General features: G+C 42.1%; 1 protein-coding gene across 7 annotated transcripts in view; it reads left to right on the top strand.

Annotated features, from left to right (window-relative positions):
* Window positions 1–22,738, top strand: part of lef1 (lymphoid enhancer-binding factor 1) — a 43,786-nt gene that overhangs the window by 10,715 nt on the left and 10,333 nt on the right. For 6 of the 7 annotated variants that reach the window (XM_041982463.1, XM_041982462.1, XM_041982460.1 and 3 more), the window contains exons 4-8: window positions 13,767–13,899; window positions 17,984–18,074; window positions 19,424–19,543; window positions 20,286–20,448; window positions 21,222–21,329. In XM_041982463.1, the coding sequence (XP_041838397.1) occupies window positions 13,767–13,899; window positions 17,984–18,074; window positions 19,424–19,543; window positions 20,286–20,448; window positions 21,222–21,329 (615 nt within the window). Of the gene's footprint in view, window positions 1–13,766; window positions 13,900–17,983; window positions 18,075–19,423; window positions 19,544–20,285; window positions 20,449–21,221; window positions 22,737–22,738 lie in introns of those variants that run through there. The other variant, XM_041982459.1, reaches the window with a different exon arrangement.

Raw genomic sequence — 22,738 nt, 5'->3', positions numbered from 1 at the left:
TATTTCTTTCTGCTGTGGGTGTGAGTGCTAAAGAGGCTCACATGCAATGTGTATCTGACAGCGCTGAAATATTAATGGTCCCCTGTGTAGGAGGTTGGTATAGGGCCTGCATAGTTACAGTACAAAGGGTGCCTTCTTGCCACCAGGCTTTATTAGCCAAGCCATTAAATGACTAGATGGATATAGCTTGCACTCTTTCTTTATGCCACCTTCTGTGTCCATGTGCTAAACATCAAACCACTTTCTTTTTGTCTAACAGTTTCTAACACAAACGGGTGTCAGATGCAGACCTGTGTGTGTGTGTGTGTGTGTGTGTGTGAACTCGCATTTGTGGATGTATGTGAGAAGTTCGCTACACTGCTGGGTTTTCAGTGGGCGGACAAAGAGGAGGGCTTTGCTATCAGTTCATTTTGTGTGGTCTTGGTCATAAAAACACCCTGTTCTTTGACTGAAAAAAGCCTGTCTTTAATTTTTGGGAAACCCATAAAAGTTTGTCGTTCCTTTCATATTAGCGGCAGAATTGAAAACAAATGCTACATCCTCCCCTCCTCTCTTTTGAACTAGCCAATTATGGAGTTGCGAAAATAAAAAAAACAAAACAAAACAAAAAAAAACAAAACAGTCTCTAGATCTTTTTACCCTCTTCTCTTTTCTTTCTTATCTCTCCCATTTCTTTCCTCTTTTCCTCTCTGTTCACGTTCTTCTCTTACTTCTCCCTTCTTGTTTTTGAAGAAACCGAGGGGGATCACTGATGTCAAAGTCAAAACCAAGAGCATTAAGAAAACTGGCGAAATGCAATACAGCTGCAATCCAACATGACGCTAGAAAATAGGGCTGAGGAGCAGAAAGCCTCTCTCCCGTATTCCCAGGGCGCGCAACTGCTCCCGGCCTTGGCTTTGATCTCTTCAAAGCCTCCTGCCTCCTACTAGATGGAGAGTCTTGGCTGCCGCTCGTGAGCGCTGGAGAGAGGCAGAGAGGGAGGTTGGGGGTGTTTTTTGGGGTGTGCGGGAGGGGAGGCATCGTCTTTTCCTTTCCAAGGCTGAAATCAATCACGGTGCCGAGGCAATTATGTGTAATTCAACCCCAACCAGATTAGTGACTCTTGTTACCTGAGCAACCAGAGCTCTGTAATCTGTGAGACACACCGGCCTCACCAGCAAAAAGAGTAGCCAGGAACAGGCGAGGGCACTTGAGGGGAAGTAGGGGATTGGGGGGAGCGGGAGGGGTGCTGAAAAGCAGGCTGCCATGCTGCTGCCCAGCAGAGCAGAAAATCGGAGCACAATGGAGTGATTACACTTGCAGATGTAGCCATATTTATGACGAGGTGGATAGAGAGAGCACGAAGAATGGAGAGTGCTGATTGCCATGGAGCTTGCTAGTTAGTGTGCTAACGAGCCAGGTCCCTTTTGTGTTAAAACATGTGCGTTCTGTCACCTCCACTGTGCTTCCAGTCCTCCCCCACCATCTATGCCCTGTCCCACCCCCCTTCCCCTCTAGTACCATATCTCTATCCCTCATGCCCTCCACAGCCGGCTCTGAAATGCAAGCTTGGCCGAGGCTCCTGCCCCAGGCGCCCAATTTACTATGGCTGGAGAAAAACTCAGTGGTCTCAAGTCACAGAGGGAAAACAGCAGAGCTGAACGCTGCTCTTTCCCTGCTGCTGCAGTTCGGCCGATCTGTGCAACTGTTTCAGTGTCTTAACACACAGCAGTGGAACAATTTATACCCCTCTGCTTTTTCATGTGGCTTGCTGAGATGATTTATACCCATTATATTTGCTCCTAGTTTAAATAAATGTACAACATTGTAGGAGTTTAAAACTTATGACTAACACTGCCGGTCCTGCTCTTTTCATTCTATATATGTTTTTATTTAATCTTAACAGTTAATTGGAGGTCTAGCTGTAGGGCAGTTGGGAAATTGCAGACTCATACTTTTGGACCAGCAAATATGCTTTCTGTCTTCCCCTGCTCCCTGTCTAAACACTGATGTCACAGGGATGAAAACAAGGCTTTGTTTTCTTCCCCAGCAGTCACTTGATGCAGTATGATGAAACCCACAAAGATATCTAGCAAGAATTTGTTTGTTGATCTGATGAGCTCGCCTTGTACTTCATGCTTCTTTTGATCATCGGACAGCACAGTTGGTGATGGAAGGCTCTTATTTTCCTCATGGGATGTACACCCATAAATAAATGAGAAGCATTGTTACAGAACAGGGTTGATCAGGACTTTAATGTTTGCAGTGGTTTTAACAAGGCAGGATGATGGGGAAGTGGAACTGAATCTAAAAATATAAAGGTCACGCTGAATGGATTATGAGATATGAATGGAGCCACCATCCAGCTCAGCGGGAACCTTTAAATCCACCATCGGCCACAACCCTCAGCTCAGGGGCCAGGTGATGCTTTTCAAGTCCTCCAATGGAGAGACATCACAGAGGCATCCTCCACTTTGAGCTGCCCGTCATCAAACAATGCATCAAAAAATCGAGTCAATCCACCCCCACTGCACCCCTATCTTTTGAGATGAAAGATGAGAGGAAATGAAGTGCCCACCACACCCCCATACATTGATTCTACACTTCCAGTTCTCCCATATAAACTCTGCACCCTGGACGAAAGACGATGGAAAAGGGTTTATTTACTCAGTTTTCATATTTGGATTTGCAATGAGTGAGAAAATGTAAAACATTTTAGTACTACATACCCTCCCATAGCAGTATCTTGAGTATCAAACAGTATTTTACTATGCTAGCAAGCTTCCCAACCCATCAAAGCCATCAATTCTGCTGCTTATAAATGAAAAGATGTGAACAGGATTGTGCAAAGATAAACTTAATTGAATTTTGTATTAGAAAAGTGAAAAAGTTCCATTCAGATATCCACATTACTGTTTAAAACCCTCAGGCAAAAATAGTGGAATCGCTTCATATGTCCTATGTACATTTTATTACAAACATCCCAAAATCTGATCATGACTTTGGTAAGTTGTATTTATAGAAGCTGCTATCTTAAATTTTGGGTCCTTTAAATTCTCAATTATTCTGATAACATCCCAGTCAGATAATTATCAGGCATGTCTATTGTGATTTCCCAAGGCCAAATATTTTATTTATACTGAATTGTCTTGCTCGTTTTAGCCAGTCAACAGTAGAATAACAGACTGTGACATCAAAAAGACAGATATCAAACAATTATCAGTGATTTTACTTTTTTTGCTGCCTGAAATCTAACAAACTAATTTTCAATTTCTGCTGACCAAGATTCTGAAAGGTCACATTTAGTCATGCATTGCTTTCTTAATAGACAAATGATTGTGTCACTCATAGTTGCTCATTATGAATTAATCCAGCTAAGAGCTGAATTACAGCCTTTGTGGCATCAGGTGCATGAGTGTGCCCTAGAATGTCGCTGTGACCATATGTTCTGAGGCGAAGGAGTCCCTTTTGTGATCCAGAAATTACCATTTCTTTGGACGTATCAAGGGATAAGCAGACGTTGTCCTTTGCCGTGTTGTACATGGTCATTGTTTTGTTTGTATTAAAGCCCACTAAACCCTGCCACAAAGCTAATTGTCGGGGCGGAGTTTTCTTGTGACCGCTCAGATCCTTGGAGAGGTTCTTTAAGAGTTCCCGGCTTCTGTGGGGTTGGAGAAAAGCCGTTTGTTCGGAGGGGATCAGATTTGAATAGCTCGGTGCTTGCCATTCAGATCTTAGCAGGGGCGTGTGCGCCTGGCTATAAAGAAATCCTGAAATGTGTGGTTTTGATTAATGACTAATTCCTCTGTGAAAGGCAGTTGTTAGTAGTCTTTACCAGTTAATCCCTTAAAACGTGGAATTGCACCCAAACAGTGGGCTATTGGTATTGTTGCTTGGTCCATTATGTGATGGAGAGGTTTGCAATGCGATCCACAACTGTGAATGCTTCTTAGCTCTGTGGTGTGACCCATTCTTTATTATAACCTGCAGCAAAATGGAAATATCACTTGTAACATAATGTATGTAAAGTATTAGAGATAAAATTGCATTAAGGTGATGGTGGAGCCATAAGTTCAGGTCAAAGCCTGAACACAGGTGCCATGACACCAAAGGGAACAGGGCTTCAGGTTGGCCTGTGGTTGTTAAAAGATTACATAACCTTACTGAACCCTAACACAAGACGCTGAACCTGTTAGCACAAGTCTGCCCTTTCCCCTTCGTCTTCATTTGTTTTTTTCCCTGAAGTCATCAGTGGTTGCTAACCCGTCTATATTTTTATTCATTCTATTCTTACACATTATGTGGGTGGGTGTGCATCTGTCTGAGTGAAATAGAGAAGGAAAACTAGGTCAATACTCTCTTCAGCTCAGGCAGAAGCAGCTCTCATTCAAATCACCTCCCCATCCACATTTTCCTGGTGTGTGCGTGCCACTGAAAACCTTCCCTGCAAACACAGCAGCGCCCCCACAGTTGAGCTGACTGCTTCACCCACCGCTTGCCAGTTAGCATGCTTTGCTTAGAACCCCCCCCCCCAATCCTCTCCATAGATGTAATATGAAATTTTGCATTTGAGCTAGCTAGGGCTTAGTGAGAAGAGTACTGTACTATAGTGCTCGTCTCCACAAGTAGAGACGCACAAAGACCCCCACCAGCCTCTATTTTCCCCTTCAACGCTGAGCTCCCAAATCCAAACTGACAGCCATTCATGCCCAGAATACCTGGGCGAAAGCTGAAGGGGTGGGGGGGGCACTATCTAGGTGTAGCAGGCAAATCCGCTCTTGTTCGACAGATATATGAAGCTCCTGCATAAGGCAACTCATCAGCACTTTTCCTCTCATTCTGCGCTGTATTTTCTCTCCCTCTTTCTCTGTTATTGTATAGAGGCTAAGGTTTTAGCACGCTAGCCACACAAAGTTAGCTTGTGCTGCAATTTTATTTGTGTACATCTCTCAGGGCCTCTGAGTCTTGTTGTTGAATGTGGATGTTGGCATCCTCACTCTGCCTGGCATGAATGTAGCTACTCAGCAGACCAGAGCTGGCTTCTAATGATAAATCATGCAGTGTGTTAATGCAGCCGTGGGGCTGCTATAAATAGTTGCTGGAGAGGGATGTCGATTGATTCTGGGGGAAAATGTCCAAATGTTTCTGCTTTTTGGTTAGCTGTAAAGGCTGATCTCAAACATATGGCCCCAAGAATAAGGTTCCACTTAGTTTCAAGCACACAGGTCATTAAATAAATATGGTAACACTGCAGAGAAACTGTGTATATCTCTTCCTTATGTGACGATTCAATGGGTTATGATATGATTCGGGGGTGATGTAATTCTCTGGTCTTAGATACAATAGAAGTACTTTTGTATTCTTCAATACTGAGTCATACGGCAGCTTTATAGTATCACTACATTAAGGCCATCACACTCAACCACCCTGTAAATTTTAACCAATGCATTTTGCATTAAATGTTATGACCTCTTAACCTTGCTTAGTTGTGTCTGAACTGTGGTTGGTGGTTTAAAAAATTTTTTTTTGTATTTATTGTATGTATTCATTGATGTTGCTTGTGCTGTTGTTTTTGCATCCATGTTATATTTTATATATTTAGATAAGTATACAGACCTGCTGTGTACCCACTGTACCTGATCACTGCTCAGCAGACTCTTGTCCAATATATAGTTCTTCCTTTTAAAGTCCAAACTATCATCAGAGTTTATACTTTAATGGGTTGTAAACCCTGCCAGCACTAGACATTAGACATGTTGTATTTGTGCTTACCATACATGCTGCTTTCACTGGTGAATGAGTAGTGTATTAATGATATACACACACAGTGATGTTTTCTCGCTGGTGTGATCTTTCTTTGGTTCTAAAAGATCTACAGCAAAATTTGATATGTTTACACTGTAGGTCTTAATGCTCAAATCTGATTCTTTAATGGAAATCAATTTTTATTTATTTATTTATTTATTTATTTTTGCATGGTTGTTCACATTATCATTTCAATGCTACCTTCATTTCATCACACTTAAGTGTGAATGGTACATGGCCCCAAAGTGACACCCATGCACAGAGGAAAACACTATGTCACGCAGTGTGTAGTGTTTATGAAAATCATCATGGATGCTTATGTGTTTGTGTACCAGTTTAGAGGTACACAATTAAAAACTTTACTTTGACTAGATGCATCAGTATTATTTGCTATAATTTAATATTGCTGCATTCCCCTTCCACCAACGCAGAATTGGGACATTTGTCTCACTTTTGTGACGTCCAAGTCTGATGAAATGGGGCGTGACCGTTCAGACTGAGGTTGCTTCGACACAGATGTGTAGTTTTTTGGTTTGTTTTTTCCTTTTAATGGATTTGTGCCATTCAGACTGTCATTAAAAATTTCAATATGAGTCACAAAAAAATCGAAATTGAGTAGCAATGTGAACATAGCCTCAGTCCAATAGACTTTAGTGGTGGAACTGGGCTGTTTAGCAGTTTCTCTTGCATCTAATCAAACTAGGGTTCCTTGTATCGATGTACACCTTTTTACAGTAATGTTAAAATTAGGTTATAATTTGTATTGTTTATTCATTACACCCCTAAAGTAAAAGCTTTGTTCTTAATATGTGACAGATTACCTGTGTTTAAATTAAGACCCACCATCATGACTGTATACATGACACAACTGAGCAGTTATTCTAGATACTGAAATTGTCATGTAGCATGTAGATTCAAAGCAGACAGCAGTTATGTCCCTCACAGGCTTGAAGATGCTGAGTGGGTTCTGAAGTGTGAGTGTGTGTTTGTGGCATGCTTTTTGTGTATATGTTTGCGTGTGCAGGCCTGCTGACAGTGGCACTTCAGCAGAATGTTTGCCCTTTCCTTAGTCCTTTGATGTGACCAGGTCCTGCTGTGATAATGAGCCCTGTGCCCCGCCGCAAGGTGAACATCCTGCAGTTCGCCTGGGGCTCTGCCAGAGCAACCCCCCCCCCAACACACACTCTCTTTCTGCAAACATATCAGTGGAACAGCCGACCTCCATTCAGAGCTGATCCACCAACACACAGAGTGCAGACGGAGAAAATGAGGGGTGATCCTTGATGTGTCACATGGACATTTCAAGCCCAAAATCTCTACCATTGGTTATGTGTACAGTAGTAACCTTTGGTAGAGTATACAGATCAGTATGAAGATTATCAGGATACTGATCATTCTATGACATCGGGATATATTAAAATGTGGTCAGCATGCAAATCTATGCAGCAAATTGTCATCGTGCATTGTCATCCTGAAATGTAAGTATGGAATTTAGGATATCTTTGGAAATGAATACAAATGAACTAATTTTATCCAGCTAGGATACTGAAAGAAATTATGCAGTATTATTGAACAACAACAGGCTGCCATATAGGGATAAGGGGGTAAAAAAAATCCCTGCAAAACTCATCCAACTAAACTGATCCCACCAGGGGCAATGAGGATGACCTTTTAGAATATAAATGTGCGTTCAAAATGTAATGAAAACACAAAAGTTGGTTTTTTTTACATGATTTTACAATAATGATTATTTAGAATATATGTAGTATTTTTTTGTAAAGATTTTGATAAGTGTTACACAGTGGGACTTTAAAGAAAATGATCTGAAAAGACTTCATTTCTAGTCTTTATGTGACTGAACTTGACCAGTGAATGATGGGCTCCATTCTTTTTCACACAGAAGATAAGAAAAAATTCTGAGTAGGGTTTTTTAACCACTGACAATCTCATGAAAAGTGTGTCTACAACCACTGTTTCACAGGTTTTAAAAAAGTGATTGGAGGTGTTAAATATCTGCTTTCACAGAAAACCAACAGCTTGTTGGGTCTGAACTGGATCAGGGTTTCATTACGTTACTCAGAAGAATGGGTGATTAAATCGGAAGATTACTCAATCATTTTAGGGGAACACCTGTTATCCAGTGTCATAGAAATAATCAAAAGTCTTGAGTCTTTATCAGGATTACAACAACCACATGTACACAATATCTCAAAAGAATAGATGATGGATAAAACTTGTGTCTTTGGTAAATTAAATGTTTTTGCTGACAATAACAGGCTACAGAAACACAGGTTTCTAATTTCATTTTGTAATATGCTAACCATCTGAATGAGATCCCATCACACTGTGATAATTATTACCTCTGGCATGTACTTTTTTCCAGTTTGGACTCTTCATAAACATCCCCCTGCTGTCTTATTTCTTTCTACTTTCTACTTTCTCTGGCCTGACGCATGAGGAAAGCAACTGGATGATTTTGACTGTTCCATTTCTTCTCCTCAGTTTGTTAATAGCACTGTTCTGCATAGAAATTAGGAGTTGAATACTTTAAAAAGCGGATCAAGTCTTTTCATCTGGGGCAGGCACATTTCACACAAATTATCTTCCTTGTACGTTCAGAATGTCAGCAACCGAGCTAACATGTTGGGTTTGCTCGAAGCGCAAGTTCTTCATGCCAGCTGAAGGATGATGGGTAATCCATCTTGTCCTATTCACTCACACTTGGTGGTGGGAAAGAAGATGCTTGGCTCTTAATAGCTTGTTTGTGTTTGTATGCAGAATGTATGTGTTCAATTCATTAACTCCGCAGTCTTTGATCCCTGCACCATGAACCTATTTTAATGCATGTGTATGCGGCTTTTTAAGCTGCTGTTTTTGTGGATGGATTCCATGTTTATACATGTTAATAAGTGTCAGTCATGTGTGTAAATTTGAAAGTATTTAACCGTGTGTGTCCGAATGGTGCTACTTTAGTATTTAGAAGACGGCATGACAAGTTCCTTACATGATTAATTTGTCCTGCAACCACTAAACCACTTAAACTGAATATATAGTGCATGCCTATTTTTGCTCCACCAAACTCCACTGGGCCAAGTTTGTGGTCAGTTTTTTTTTTTCTTTTACCAGCTGGCTTCACTGCCTCCCTTCTGCTTTTGGACTCCTATTAGCATGAAGGGTATTTTGATTGGAATGGGTGGGATAGAGAGGGAAAAGATTGGGAGGCATCACAAATGTGTACTCCTCTCCAGGGCAGGCGCTTCCTGCTGTTCGTAGTCTCCCCAACTGCTGTCCCCATGGTTGGCTTCGCCTGTTCTTCTTATTACCCTGGGCGCGTGGTGCTCCTTCACTGGCTGGCAGCCTGGCTTTCTTCTTCATTAATTGGGTTTCGTTACATTAAGCCCCCTGGCCAAGGGGCAATCCTGCCAGTGAAATATTCCATTTTTAGCACTTCACTCGGAGCTGGTTGGGTTCAACCGGCTCTGCAAATGGTAATTGGTTATTTATTTAAGCTTCCGCAGGTTGGTCTCCACTGGTTTTGAAAAAGTGGAAGGGGGGGAGGGAGGTACAGTGGCTTTTTTTCCCTATGCTATGAAGCTACTGCTTGTTTGCTCTCTTTTGTTGGACAAAGGCTGGACACAAACACACCTGAGAGTGAACACCTGGTCTGGGGGTGACTGGAGGAATTCAGTACCTGGCACACCCATGCTTCATACTCAGACGTTTGGCATTTACAGAGGTTTTGTCTCTGTAATCTTTTTCTATGAGTTCATTATCAGTGGAAACAGTAGCTAAATACTCTATGTACACATTTAAGGGTGTGTACTCTCTAGTGGTGAGGTAATTTAAAAAGACATCCCAAAGTGGTAATCAATACACTTTGTAAAATTTACAGCAAACTTTTCTTGGTGCTATTTCAGTTTCTTGCCTCATCTTTTTGTCTTCTGTTAATATCCCATGCCTTCTTTTTGAACATCCATTTCCCTGCTGAGTGTGGAAAACCATGTGAGTGGGTGAGGTTAGGTTCTTGGGGTGAGAATGGGTTCTTCGTGAATAGATTTGGCCACATGGGAATCCATAGCCACCACTTGAGCTGCCATCTCCCCAGCTGTTTTTGAAGCACCTCGTATGGTTTCTACACACTTGATTGTAGCTGCAGGCACGAAGAGTCCTCATTGCATATAAATTACAGAAGTGGGAAGTGATTATTATAAAATTTCTGCTCCCCCCTACTCTACTCTGCAGAAGTGGTATAATTGAGTGGAGTACAAAAGCTGTGCTTTGAGGCACGAGAGGGAGAAGGATGCCAAAAAGGCAATATTACAGAGGTAGTTACTCTATATATGAGATAGATGCCCATATAAGCACACACATTCATGCTTTGCAACGATAAGATGTTGGTGGAATTTGACAGAGCTCAAAGAAACCCAGTGTGTCGTCATAAAGAGCAAACAGAAACAACAAAATGAACAATAATCAAACGTCACATTTCCTTTGCCCACCCCTAACTTCAGACAGCATACCGAGTCACCAGCTCCCCGCTCTGAAACACACTGGGGTGTGTTGTCCATGAAGGGCTTCCTGCCAGCTCCAGTTCCGCACAATGAATTTCAGTTAAAACCACATCTGAAGGGTTCTTTAAAAGGGCCAGCCAAGCCTGGATATGAAATTGAAATGGAACATTTTCTTTTCAATCCTTGCCGCCTCTCCTCTTTTGCTCTCCCTGAAAAAATATGAATAGAAAGATCCTAAGCCTATTATTTCTCCTCTACAATGAAAGAGACCTCCAATATGGCCGCCCTCTATTGCTACAGTGCTGCTGCTGCTGTTGAAGATTTCTGAGTCAGAGTGGGGATGAGAAGGGATCAAATTGCGGCAACGTGGCATGACCTCCATGGCTGCACTCAGCTGAGTGTCTCCAACTACTTTGTCCAGGAAATTGGTAAAAGAGTGTTGTGATTTGTGAACTCTTCCAAGAGCTGGAAAGTGGACTTGCCAACAACCCCCCACCTGGTGTTAAAACCAAAGCTCCGTTTTCCATTACTTCCAGCAGAAAGGGTCAGCTGTCTTTGCTTGATGTGGCTTTTCTAATCATATTTTATGCATACAGAGTTATATAAACCTGTCGAATTTAATTGGTAATTAAATAAAAACTCTTCCTTTCTTCTGAAAGTAAACCATGGTTGTATAGAGGCATGCAGTTTGCGTAACTGTGCACCCAAATAGCCATATATTCTGTATTGGTCACAGAGGCCTGCAGGTTTTTCCACGGTGGATTTTTTTTCACAATGGAGCAGTTTATTAAGAAGTTGAGAAAAATGGGATTTGACAGCTGTAAAACTGGAAGAAGCAGAGAAGCTCGCTTTGGTGGAAACCTCTTACTTTATTGGCCGTTAAGGAGGCAGTCTCCTCTTTCGCTAGTTTAGTGCAAAAACAAGGATGAGGGGAAAATAACTTGTTCCCTCTTTTTATGTCCCCCTTTCTCTGCTACAAGTTAAAGAGGACTTGTAGCTTTAATGGTAATCTCCCAGGTTCTTATCTCATTCCCACAGGATAACAAATGGGAGTGGAGAGGCGTAAAATAATATGGGCGAGAATGCTATTATTTAGCCTCTGGTGTAGGCATGTCCCAGCCCCTTCAGCCCTGGTTAGTCCCTCTTTTAGGTTTAGCAGACTTATTAACAAGCCTTCCCTTCTGTAGGAGGAGGTGGGACACTCCCTCGCTCACAGATTATCCCATCACCTTTGACTCTTTGTGACTGAGGTCACAGAACCCATTTCACCTGGACGAATGTGAAAAAGCTGTGAATCCTGGTCAGATTAGTTGGATTTATCCTTTACTTTTTTAGGAATAGACCATGTTTCAGACTGCAGAGGGTCAGATGTGTCCTGTGCTTGATGGTCCAGCACAAGGCTTAAATCAAAACTGGAAGAGGGAACTAAATTGATGTAGGAGATGAGACTCTGCAAAATTAGTTGTGGTGGGACACACACACACATCCCACATTCTGCCTCTTTTTGTTGTTCCTGGTTAGGACTTTTCCAAAAAGTGGGGAGAGGTAAATGAGTGGGCAGGGCTCTCAAGTTAAAGCTGGTGCCAGTCTGTGAGAGGTTCGGGGAAACTCAGACCTTCCAGCCTCTTTTGTATTTGTGTGTATGGTGGGAGTGGGTGAGAAGGGGCACCAGTGACCACTTAATACTGCGGGAATGTCATTTTCACACACACATCGTCAAACAACAGAGTGAAACTGATGAAGAGCAGCCTGTTTCATTATATCTTCTCAAAACTTGGTGTTCCTACTAAATTTAGACGAGGGTCTTTAACAGCTTTAATCTGTGTGCAGACAAATGCTGACAGCACTAATAGAAAAAGACACAAACGCTCACAAATTCTTTTACAATCTTTGTTCAAAAAGAAAAAAAATCAATTGAACATTCTGTTACATGTCACATAAGACTTATCACATAAACCTAAGCTTGTGAGATGCTACATCTCCCTGACAATGAAATGGTGATCTTAAGGATAGCCATCAGTGTGGCTGACTACCTGTCAGTCCTGTCATCCTTATGAACACAAGTTCTAGCTCATCATTTACCAGAACTGCTCAAAACTACTCAACGCATTGAGTATCCAGAACTGCTCTAACGGCAGATGTTTTTATTCTGAGTAACTCGTCTATAAAGGGACCAAAGCTTTGTGATGATGTCTTGGATGTACTCAAAACAATAGGTGTGATATCTGATGATTAAAGTTTAAAATGGGATGTGATAAGTAAGACAAATAACATATACCATCAGCATCTATAAAGGTGTCAAAACCCTTTTAACATTATCTCACCAGTGTGTGAAATAAAGTGTGACCTTTAGGAGGGATTAGAAATACAGAGGAAATCAAAATCATATATATTTTATTCTAGAGCATTATGTTTTGAAAGTATTTATACATATTTTCATAAATAAAGTGACATGTGAACATATTTCATATTTTGTTTTATCTGTATATAATTTTTTGGCTGTAAATATAGATAATAAAACAATTTGTGAGCATTTTTTCTTGTAAGCGTTTGTCATGGAATCACTTTAATCAGGTATCTGTTTCTGTGTAAGAAAATGATTACAAATTTGGTGAAACTGGAGCTGTACAGTGTAAGACGTAGCTCATCCAACCGTGACCTGACGTTTCTCCGATTAGCCATGTATCCTGTGGAGGTGATATTTTGACTCCAGCTCAGCTCTGGGTTTAGATTGTGAATAGTAGATTTAGCATGGCTAAGCATTCCCATGTGTTGGGTGCAGCTGAAGCATGTAAGCTCTCTTGACTGGGTTGTGTCAGTCCTGGTTCGGCCTGTTTTAATTGTCAGGAGGTACTGTGAATCAGCTGGCGATGAGGGGTCTGTGGCCAGGCCACTGTTGACGTGATTACCCCTGCATTAAGGACCTCTGCAGACATCTGTCTCACTCACGCTTTCTCTTCAGTCAACCCCCCCTTCCCTCCTCCTCCATCCCTCATCTCTCCTTCCCCCGGCTCTTGCTCTGTAATGAACTCCCCTTATTCACCAGCTAATGACTGCCTTTGATCTCCTGCCTCAGACCTCTGCTCTAACTCTACCTTGCAAGTCTATCATTTCTCTCTCCTCTCTTTGCTCCATTGCTCGCTTCTATTCGCCCCTCCTCTGTTTGCATCTTTTTCTCTCTGTTTCTCTCTTAAACAGGCTCATGCACCTCTTTGACTTGTTTTTCCTCCTTTAGGGAGTGGGGTTTTCATTCCTGCTGACCAAGGCTAAACAAAGTTTAGAGCTACTGGGCTAAAGAGGAGAAATTAAAGAAATGTTTTTAATAACTTTTTCACCAAACTGTAACCCACAGAGGGTTCTGTGCTGCAGAAGAGATCACCTGTGAGTCTCTGCTTTATGTGAATGGGGAGTGATGCCATCTTTCTTACTTTCTGTTTTTTAAATCAAATTTTTTTTTTTCTGTCTCCACAGTCCAACAAAGTTCCCGTGGTGCAGCCGTCCCATGCAGTCCACCCACTCACCCCTCTGATCACATACAGCGATGAACACTTTGCTCCAGGCTCTCATTCTGGCCATCACCCCCAGGATGCCAACAACAAACAAGGTAAATGAAGATGGACATGAAACAAAGCAGTCAACAGGATGTGGCAACAGGATTATTGTGGTGGAACTATATCAATGTTGAATGAAACCACTTCCCATTAACTGCTGGATATCTGCCACAGAGCACTGATCTGATGCCCTCAGGCTCCTCCTTTAAAAATCTATTAGTCTTCATGAATGTAATTTGCGTGCATTTTTTTCCATTTTATATGTAAGTTAAAACAAGGTCAAAGATAACCCTGGCAGACCCTTATGCACCAGAGGTATCTAGCTCCTGTCCTCGAGGTTCCGCATTCCTGCAGGTCTCCCTGATCCAGTGCACCTGATTCAAATTAAAAGGCTGTCCTCAGCAGCTTGTTGTCAAGTTCTTCCCAAACATTTGAACCCATCAATTGTGATTCAGGTTTATGGCTGTTCAGTGCAAAATGTGAGCACATGAGACGGCAGTGACATCAGAAAGAAAATGTAAGTTGTCACATACAATCTTTTTGTATTCATTATTGTCATTTCTCCCAGTCAAGCAACACTTTTACAACAACACGGTCTTACTGAGTAAATCAAATACTGTGCACAGGTGTAGTTTGTACATCCTTGCTGGCAGTTTAGTTCAGAGTTTGTGGTGTGTTCAAGTGCTATTTTGTTAGCCCAGACCTGGGGTCTGCAACCTTTGCAATTTAGAGCCATTTTTCCCTCAGCCCAGCTCAGTAAAACTAGTTTAGAGCCGCAAATGTTACGAGACCTTTTGCTTGTAATTTTCGATAAATATCCACTATAGGAAATTTGTTGTCATTTTTGACGAACCACATTTTTATTTCTATTTTTAGGTTTTTAAATATAGAAAAACATAAAACTTTTATAATAAGATGATAGACAGACTTTCTTCTATGGGATGGGAAAATTATGTTTAAAAAAAACAAAGCCCATAGTTTCCAACCTAACGACAAGAAAAATAGGTAAAAGAAATGTTAGTGGTTCTTTTAGTGTCATTATCTTGTAGAAATTCAGTGCAATTATTTCATGAAGAAAAAATGAAAATTTGCCTAAAAAAAACAAAAAAACTGCATTTGTTATTATATATTTTAAAAATATTAGTTTGTTCTTTAGCATTTTTAGCCATGTATTAATAGCCAGTGTGGAAGGTCCAGAGAGCTGCAGGTTGCAAACACCTGGCCCAGACACAGGTGATGTGAAGCCTTTAGTCTCTACTGAGAGTTTAATCCTTGCCCTTATGGAGTGAAAATGTCAGGCATGTGAAGGTACCTGAAGTTCTACAGTACTCCACTCTCAAGAAGCAGGGTTGTTAAACCTCTTATTTAAATTTATCAAGGTCTGAGATAAAGTTTGGTTTTACTTCAAATATTGCAGTAATGTGTGTCAGTCTGCATTTAACTGAGTTTTATTTGATTTTTTTTTTTCTTAAGGTCTGTCAACACTGTTGGGAATCTGTAGAAGTGCGCAAACCAAAATATGTTGCAGCAAAGTCACCGTTGTATGATCCGAGTGTGAACTCATTTGAAGCAGCCTGTGCGATGGCATGCTGAGCCCCGCTGCCCTCTCCCTCTGTACTCTTTGCATCTCAGGAATAACATCAAGCAGCAGCTCTGACAGCCGTAGAAGAGCTCCTCAGCTGTTTGGACGAGCTTCTCAGCCCTGCACAGCGGGAGACTTTGGTAGCTCCTCACTGATGCTCAAAAAAGATGTGGGCCAAACATAGTTTTGTCCCCCACCTTTTAGCTTTTCTCCACTTTCTTCTCCTGCAAATGCCAGTTAAAAAAGAGGGGGGAGGAGGGATCGGACGGGATGTAGGCGCGGATGATGAGGTTCTGAGGGACCAGCTATAAATAACAATGTAGAACTGTTGTGAGATGAAGGAAGCGGGACATGTAACGAAACTGTGCTCCACATATGTCGTGCATATGACACATGTGGTAGGATTCTTTTTTTTTTTTCCTGGTGGAAGCATAAAAGAACAAATAGGTAGTAAAACAAAACATGCACTCATTGGATTTCAGCAATTCATTGCCATGTAGTAGATTTCATGAGAAGATGCTCCTTGCTTTCCTTTTCACATTGGTTTTTGACAATGAAGAGTAGTAAGAACCACCTTGGGGGTCTTTTTCTTACTATTTGATCTTGCTGCTTGCAGCTGAACAGCAATCCATGTCCAAGCAATCCAGTTGCAGAATTAGCTGTAAATGATTTCCCCAGGCATTTATGTGTGTGTGTGTGCGCACCAGTAGACCTAAGATGAAAATACTTAAAACAGAATCTCGCCCATTTTCTTTCTTTGCTTTTTTTTTTTTTTTTTGCTGTCCCTCTTGCTCTTTTTCTGCCTTTCATATCGACCAATTGCTGCTCAGCTCCTCTTAGTGGGCTCAGACTTTGATCTCCTCGTTAATTATGAAAAACAATCATTGATTTTCTCATTATGAGCTCTAATATGCACAGGGCCGCTACGTGGGATGGAAGGTCGAGCAGAGAGGGTGGGGGTGTTTGCTTAATTTACATGTAAACCATTAAATAAAAAAATATATATATATATATATAAGACAAGGATTATACTTTGAACAACTTATTGAGGTTTTCGGTTGCTTGCTTTGAAAGAAAATGCAACTGTAAAGCTTTTGTTAGGATTTCAGCGGGCATGTGTGAAACAGAAGGAGGGAGTAATTAGGCACCACAGAGGTGTGAGTGACAGGGTTAACACGCCAGGGCCCTCTCTCTTCCTCCCTTGCCACTTTACCCCTCGCCTCCTTCCCTTCTGCCCTCAGGAGGGCCCTATAGGAGTGTTGCATAGTGGATTATGATTAGTGAGCGGGGAGCAGTGCTATCCATGCTATGAATCCAGTGTCGCAACATTGGCTTTGGAGATATAAGCCTCCCACTTTGCCTGCTTCTCAGAGGAGGAAGCCCCCTTCAGACCACAGCCTGGAGAGAGGAGGAGTGAGAGAGGAGATAGAAGCTGGCAGAAAAAGCTGGCTCCAGCAAGGATTAGAAGATGGTGCTAATCTTTAGTCATTTGCCCTTTTTCTTTTTCCTGTGTGTGTGTGTGTGTGTGTGTGTGTGTGTGTGTGTGTGTGTGTGTGTGTGTGTGTGTGTGTGTGTGTGTGTGTGTGTGTGTGTGTGTGTGTGTGTGTGTGTGTTTGTTTGAGTTCTCATGTAGGGACATTCCACGTGTCTGTGCATGAACAGCATTTCCTGGTACCTGCTTGAAAATGAAAAACAAATTGGTACAGGACAAGAAAAAAATGAAGTGAGGCAGATGTTTATCATTCTGCAGCTCTGTTGCTACAATACTCTGTCACGGAAAATAGGCCCCTTGACCTTGAAGCCCAGTAGGAGCCAGAGATAGAGGGGCTTAGTCTTGACAGCTAGTCCAACTCAATCCTGTGTCTACAGGGAGAGCCGCAGCCTCTGCCATAAAGAAGAAGCCTCAATTATCCAGCTTAAATACACTAAAACACACTAGAAGGAATTTGGCTAAGCAGACAAAATATTATCCTTTTCTATTGGTTAATAATGTGAGGTCAGGATCCATGTTCACGCCCTGAAAGTGTGGGATGTCCTTGACTCGTGGTGAAGCATGATGGTGAAGGTGGGTTGCAGCACTGTTGGAAATAGAGACTTGAAAGTGATGTTTTAAAGATGTTTTAAACCACAGCTCATCTTTTAAGAGTTTACACAGTTGTTGTGGATTAAAGCTAGCAAGTAGACCTTGATACAAGGTCTAAAATTGGTGCTGCACTGGTCCGCCAGTACAACTCAGATACCTGATCTCACCTCTATGTTCCAAACTCTCGAAAAAATTAATTTGACTTGTCAAACATAGCAGCACCTAAAGCACAATCAGACAGTATTATGCTGCAAACGTTTGCAAAGATGATTTGGATCAGGAAATGTCTAACCAAGTAACCTGCAAACCCAACATGATAAATAGTTTGGATTCTTTCTCTTTATTCTTTGTTTGAAAATCTGTAGTGTGAACATAATTGGGTCAGTGCTGGTAAAGTTTTGCTCTCACGGTGTCCACATATGTCTGAGTTTTGCACATCTATAATACTTATGTGTAACTATTGTTCACTTAGGAATGCCCAGACATCATCCAGGACCAGACATATCCAATTTCTACTCTCTGTCTCCTGGAGGAGTGGGACAGATCACACCACCACTGGGATGGTGAGTCACCAACAGACAACAGCAAAAGCATGTACAAGGAGCAATTATTGCCCTCGATCTTTACATCATATGAACAGTGACTCTGTACCAGCTTTGTGTAGTAAATGGAGAAAGGCTTGCAGCAGCAGCTTCAACAGGGAGGTCTGCCTCTGGCTGTTTCTACTCTACTGCTGTGGCTTCAACCACACTGCTCCTCTGTGTGCCCAGCACATGTCAAACACATCACTGCATACGTGCCTCTGCATGGCCATATGGCTGCTTAACCTCCATCAAAGCTTTCTGGAAGCACTCCTTTGTCTTAAGACTTGCTTCATGTTTGCAAAGTGCTTCTTTCTGTCTCTCTCTTATTTGTTTTTGTCTATTTTTACTGCATCCTTTCTTCTTCCTTTCTTTTGCACTAGTTCATTTCCCACCATATATTAATCTTTTCCATTCTATGTCTTTGTGTCAGTGTGATCATTTGAGGCATACACTAAGTGTAGACTGATGTAAGGTGCAGTGTCAGGCAGTATTTGAAGAACAGTATCGTCATCCTCCTTATCCTCTACTCCCCAGGCGCTCTTAAATCTAAATACCTACAGTGTATTGGCATGTTTTTTAATTTAGCAGCTTTTCCTTAGATTAAAAAGTGTTTTTCTTGGAACCTCCCATGCTTTTCCACCACGCCAAGTGATTTTATATCACGTCACAGGTTTTACTCCATGGGACTGAGGGAGTTTGAGGTTTTTAGTAGTGAATGATCTTGTTGCGTAAATGTTACGCATTTTAATCTCTCTCCCTTTTTTTACAATAAACACAAACAAAACAACATCCAGACAACTGAATCAATCCCAGAATGATGATGTGAGATTTGAAATAAATAGCTAAATGAATTGAAATGGGAGGATAATTGAGAAAGAGACCTTTTATAGACCCTCTGATCTGATGAAAAGATGCAGACTCTACTGTTATGTTTGAGGAGGAATCTAATAGAATTTAGGATGTGACAATGGATGAAAAGCATATCTTAAAGATTGTGTCATGTGTAGCTAATCTGGATATATGAATCATGTCTGAAAGAAAAAATTAAAACAGAATATTGTATTGAGCAACATTTCTTCCAACTTGCTGCTGATTGTTCGTGAGGTGCTTTTAGAAGCGTACACCTCACGTCCTTGTCTGTTACCATAGCCAGATTGCTGTATAAATAAAAGTGTTGCTTGTGTAACATGTGGTTTCTTTTACACTGCAATATAGCAGAAAATCCTGGCTTTCTGCCCAAATGTGTCATGAAGTTTGACCAAATTTTTCTAACCTGGTTAAAATAAAAATGTGAAAGGATGCCTGTTTCACAGTAATTGTTATTGCAGGTTCTCTCACCACATGGTGCCCGGCCCCCCTGGTCCCCACGCCACAGGGATCCCCCACCCAGCCATCGTCAACCCACAGATTAAACATGAGCCTCAACACGAAACTGACATCATGCACATGTGAGTCCTCCAAGCACAAAATTCAGAAACACAATTCTTTTTAAAACTCATGCCATGACCGCTCTTAGCAGTTTTTCTGAGATGACATATTTCCAGGTATTTTGTGCACTCTGCCACTGCAGCAGGCCATTGCTGAACAATCCTCTCCGTCAGAGCCTTGTTTTTGCTCTCTTGATGGGAGCAGATAAGCGGCGAGGGCCCGTGCTCCTCTGATAACAGGCTGCGCTTCATTCGGCCTCAGGGATCACAAAGTACAGAGCCGACAACAGATACAGAGTGCTAGAACTGAATTCACACCCAGAGTGTGGGAAATAAAGCTATTCTCGCTCTAAGGCTGTAGAAAAAGATTGTCAGAAAGTAAGTCAGGAATGGGAGCAGAGTGTTTTTCAGCTAAAGAACTTTCACATTTTGTTTTAAGCAGTTGCCAATGTTCTGTGGACAACAAGGTTTGGTTGCTATTACTGGTGAAGTAATCTCTCCGCATGAAGGACTGCGACTGTACAACTGCACATGATTAAAGTAGCAGGGGCCCATGGTGTGGCAGCCCCTCTCACGCTGCCTCAGCATTGGCTGAGAGCAGCCAGACCCTCGCTGCTTTTGTCGCCATCGCGGCACCACAATTTCCTCCTCCCGTTGCTCTTCTCTTTTATTCTCTTGATTTCAAACCATTTTCTTTTCTTTTTTTTTTTTTCCTTCACCTCCATCCATTTAGTTTGTTTTTTGGACTTTTCCCTTCCAACAGGAAACCCCAGCATGAACAGAGAAAGGAGCATGAGCCCAAGAAGCCACACATCAAGAAGCCGCTAAACGCCTTCATGCTGTACATGAAAGAGATGCGTGCGAATGTGGTCGCCGAATGCACCCTGAAGGAGAGTGCTGCCATCAATCAGATCCTGGGACGAAGGGTAGGTCATGTGGTTGGCGTAGGCTTGCAAATCGCTCTCATTTGCTTTCCTGCTGCAGTTTCTCTTTACAAATTAACTTAAATCATTCAAGAGATCACAGTTCAGGGCATGGCCCTTACCAAGCCCAATTAGCTGAAAAAGTACAAAGATTCCCCCTCTCTATTAACATAGTCTTTTATGAAGCAGTGGTGATGATTGTCATAATGATTGCCCAAGTCAGTTACTTTCAGCAGCACAGACACAGCCTGCCTATCTAAGTGACATTCAATCAAATTGGCTTCAATAAAACATGCCTGGATAATGGCACGGTTGGAAATGACAAAATTTGTCTCTTTTGAGGATTGGGGAAAGAGTGGAACCACAGAGCCATGTTAAAAAGCCTTAACGAATAGGCCTAGGCAGCCAGCCACAGCAAAGCCTAGTTTGTGGCCTACAGAGGGTAATTGCTTGCTGACACAGTTTGAATAAAAAGCACTGCTTAAATTGGAAGCAGTGTTTTGATATGAAATCAAAAGTTTTTTTTTCTTTTCCTCCGACTCTTTTGCATGTTAATCTCTTCATCATGTTTCCCTCGTTTTCTTTGTCTTTTATCCTCGTTTTTGAACGAACACTGAGAAGTCCCCCCCCCCCCCCCCGCACACACACACATACACACACACACACTTTCCTTACCAAAACATCACACTTCTGTATGTAGGGAAGATGCAAGTGCATGCCAGTAATTTGCTGCGTGCTATTTTTTCCCCCTCCCAATCTCTTTTGTACTAAAACAGTGGCATGCTTTATCTCGGGAAGAGCAAGCTAAGTATTATGAGTTAGCCCGCAAGGAACGGCAGCTCCACATGCAGCTCTACCCAGGCTGGTCCGCTCGAGACAATTATGTAAGTATCAACAGAACAGATTGGCAGAGGTGCGCGTGCGTGTATTGGTGTTGTTTATGTCTGCTTCACATGACTTGCTCCATAAGTGGCACACACACACACACACACAAAACAAGGATTACATACACACTAATTCACACTGTCCTTCTACATGCTAATGGGGTCCATTTGCAAACCCTTTGTTTCAGCCTAATGTGTAATTCATAACATTGTTTTAGTACCATCCACACTAAAATGGATTGTAGTATCACAGACACTATTATTGCCACTATGAGTGAAAATTGCCTGGTAATGGCTATGCCAGCCTTTGATGTTCCACATCAGCATGGAGCTTCAGATGTAAAAGCAACTGTTAGACGGAGCTGAGGAGGCTGGATTGTTCACGCAGCATTCAGCAGCAGCAACCTTTGCTCTCCCCAGCTGCCCATTTTGTCTGTAAATGAGCTGGATTTAGGATGCAGCCTGTTTTTAGGCTATATAACAGTATGTGTGTGTATATGCAGACATGTCTGTGTGTGTGTTTGGAAGTTGTTAAAATCTGTCTATAAGAATGGGGATGTGTGTGACTTTTCTGAAAGAGAGCACCAGCTTTTATTAAAAGTGTGGCTCCGGCACTCACATTCACTCCACCACTGAAGTGCTTTGTGGTGTTTATCTGCCTCCCCTCGGACACTGACAGCATCCCTCCTCCTTCTGCCTCCACTCCTCCACTGCCAAGATGCCTCACTGAGGGGGACACACTGAAGCACAGCGCAGTTAAAGACTAACATCAACCAGTGACAGTCAGTCCTTACATCATTTAATTTCCAGTTTTGTAAGTACAAGTGAGGGAAGAGGGTAGAGGAATGACTCTCTGCTTTGCCTACCAGAGAGAGATAAAGCCATGACTCATGCTAAACATTCCTTGGAAGATAATTTTGTCTCCTTGCAAGAGCTATTCTCTGACATCCTTCCCTCCATCAAAATCATCAGCTGTATGCAGGGAGCGCATCATGCCTGGAAACCCCCCAAAATAGGTACCACACTGGCACGGAGAGCGTGCAGTGTTCATAGCATCACAGTGTACCACCTCTCTCATCCTTCCTCTCACCCACACTCACTTGGTCTCCCCTCTTCCCCATCTGCCGCAGCAATAGAAGGCAGATTAGCTCATGAATAAGTGGATTAGCAGACTTTGCAGCAGGAAACCAAAGTGCTGCTCATATTTGACTAGAACGACTCTACACTGCTATCTATACCTATAGTCTCCCCCCTGGGGATTTTGTATAAGCTATAAATCCTCATGCAACTCCCACCACCTCACTGGAAGAAGAGTGGTGCTCTTCACAGCCGTTGAGCTAGAGTGGCCTAATTATAACAACGTTTTTACTGCATGTTTGTCGTTGACATCGAGCAGTCACAGCAATAGA

Source organism: Melanotaenia boesemani, chromosome 4, assembly GCF_017639745.1.
Source record: "Melanotaenia boesemani isolate fMelBoe1 chromosome 4, fMelBoe1.pri, whole genome shotgun sequence".
NCBI classification, from domain to species: domain Eukaryota; kingdom Metazoa; phylum Chordata; class Actinopteri; order Atheriniformes; family Melanotaeniidae; genus Melanotaenia; species Melanotaenia boesemani.
The sequence above is the reverse complement of the archived record's forward strand: the minus strand, read 5'-3'. Positions and strand labels throughout refer to the sequence as shown.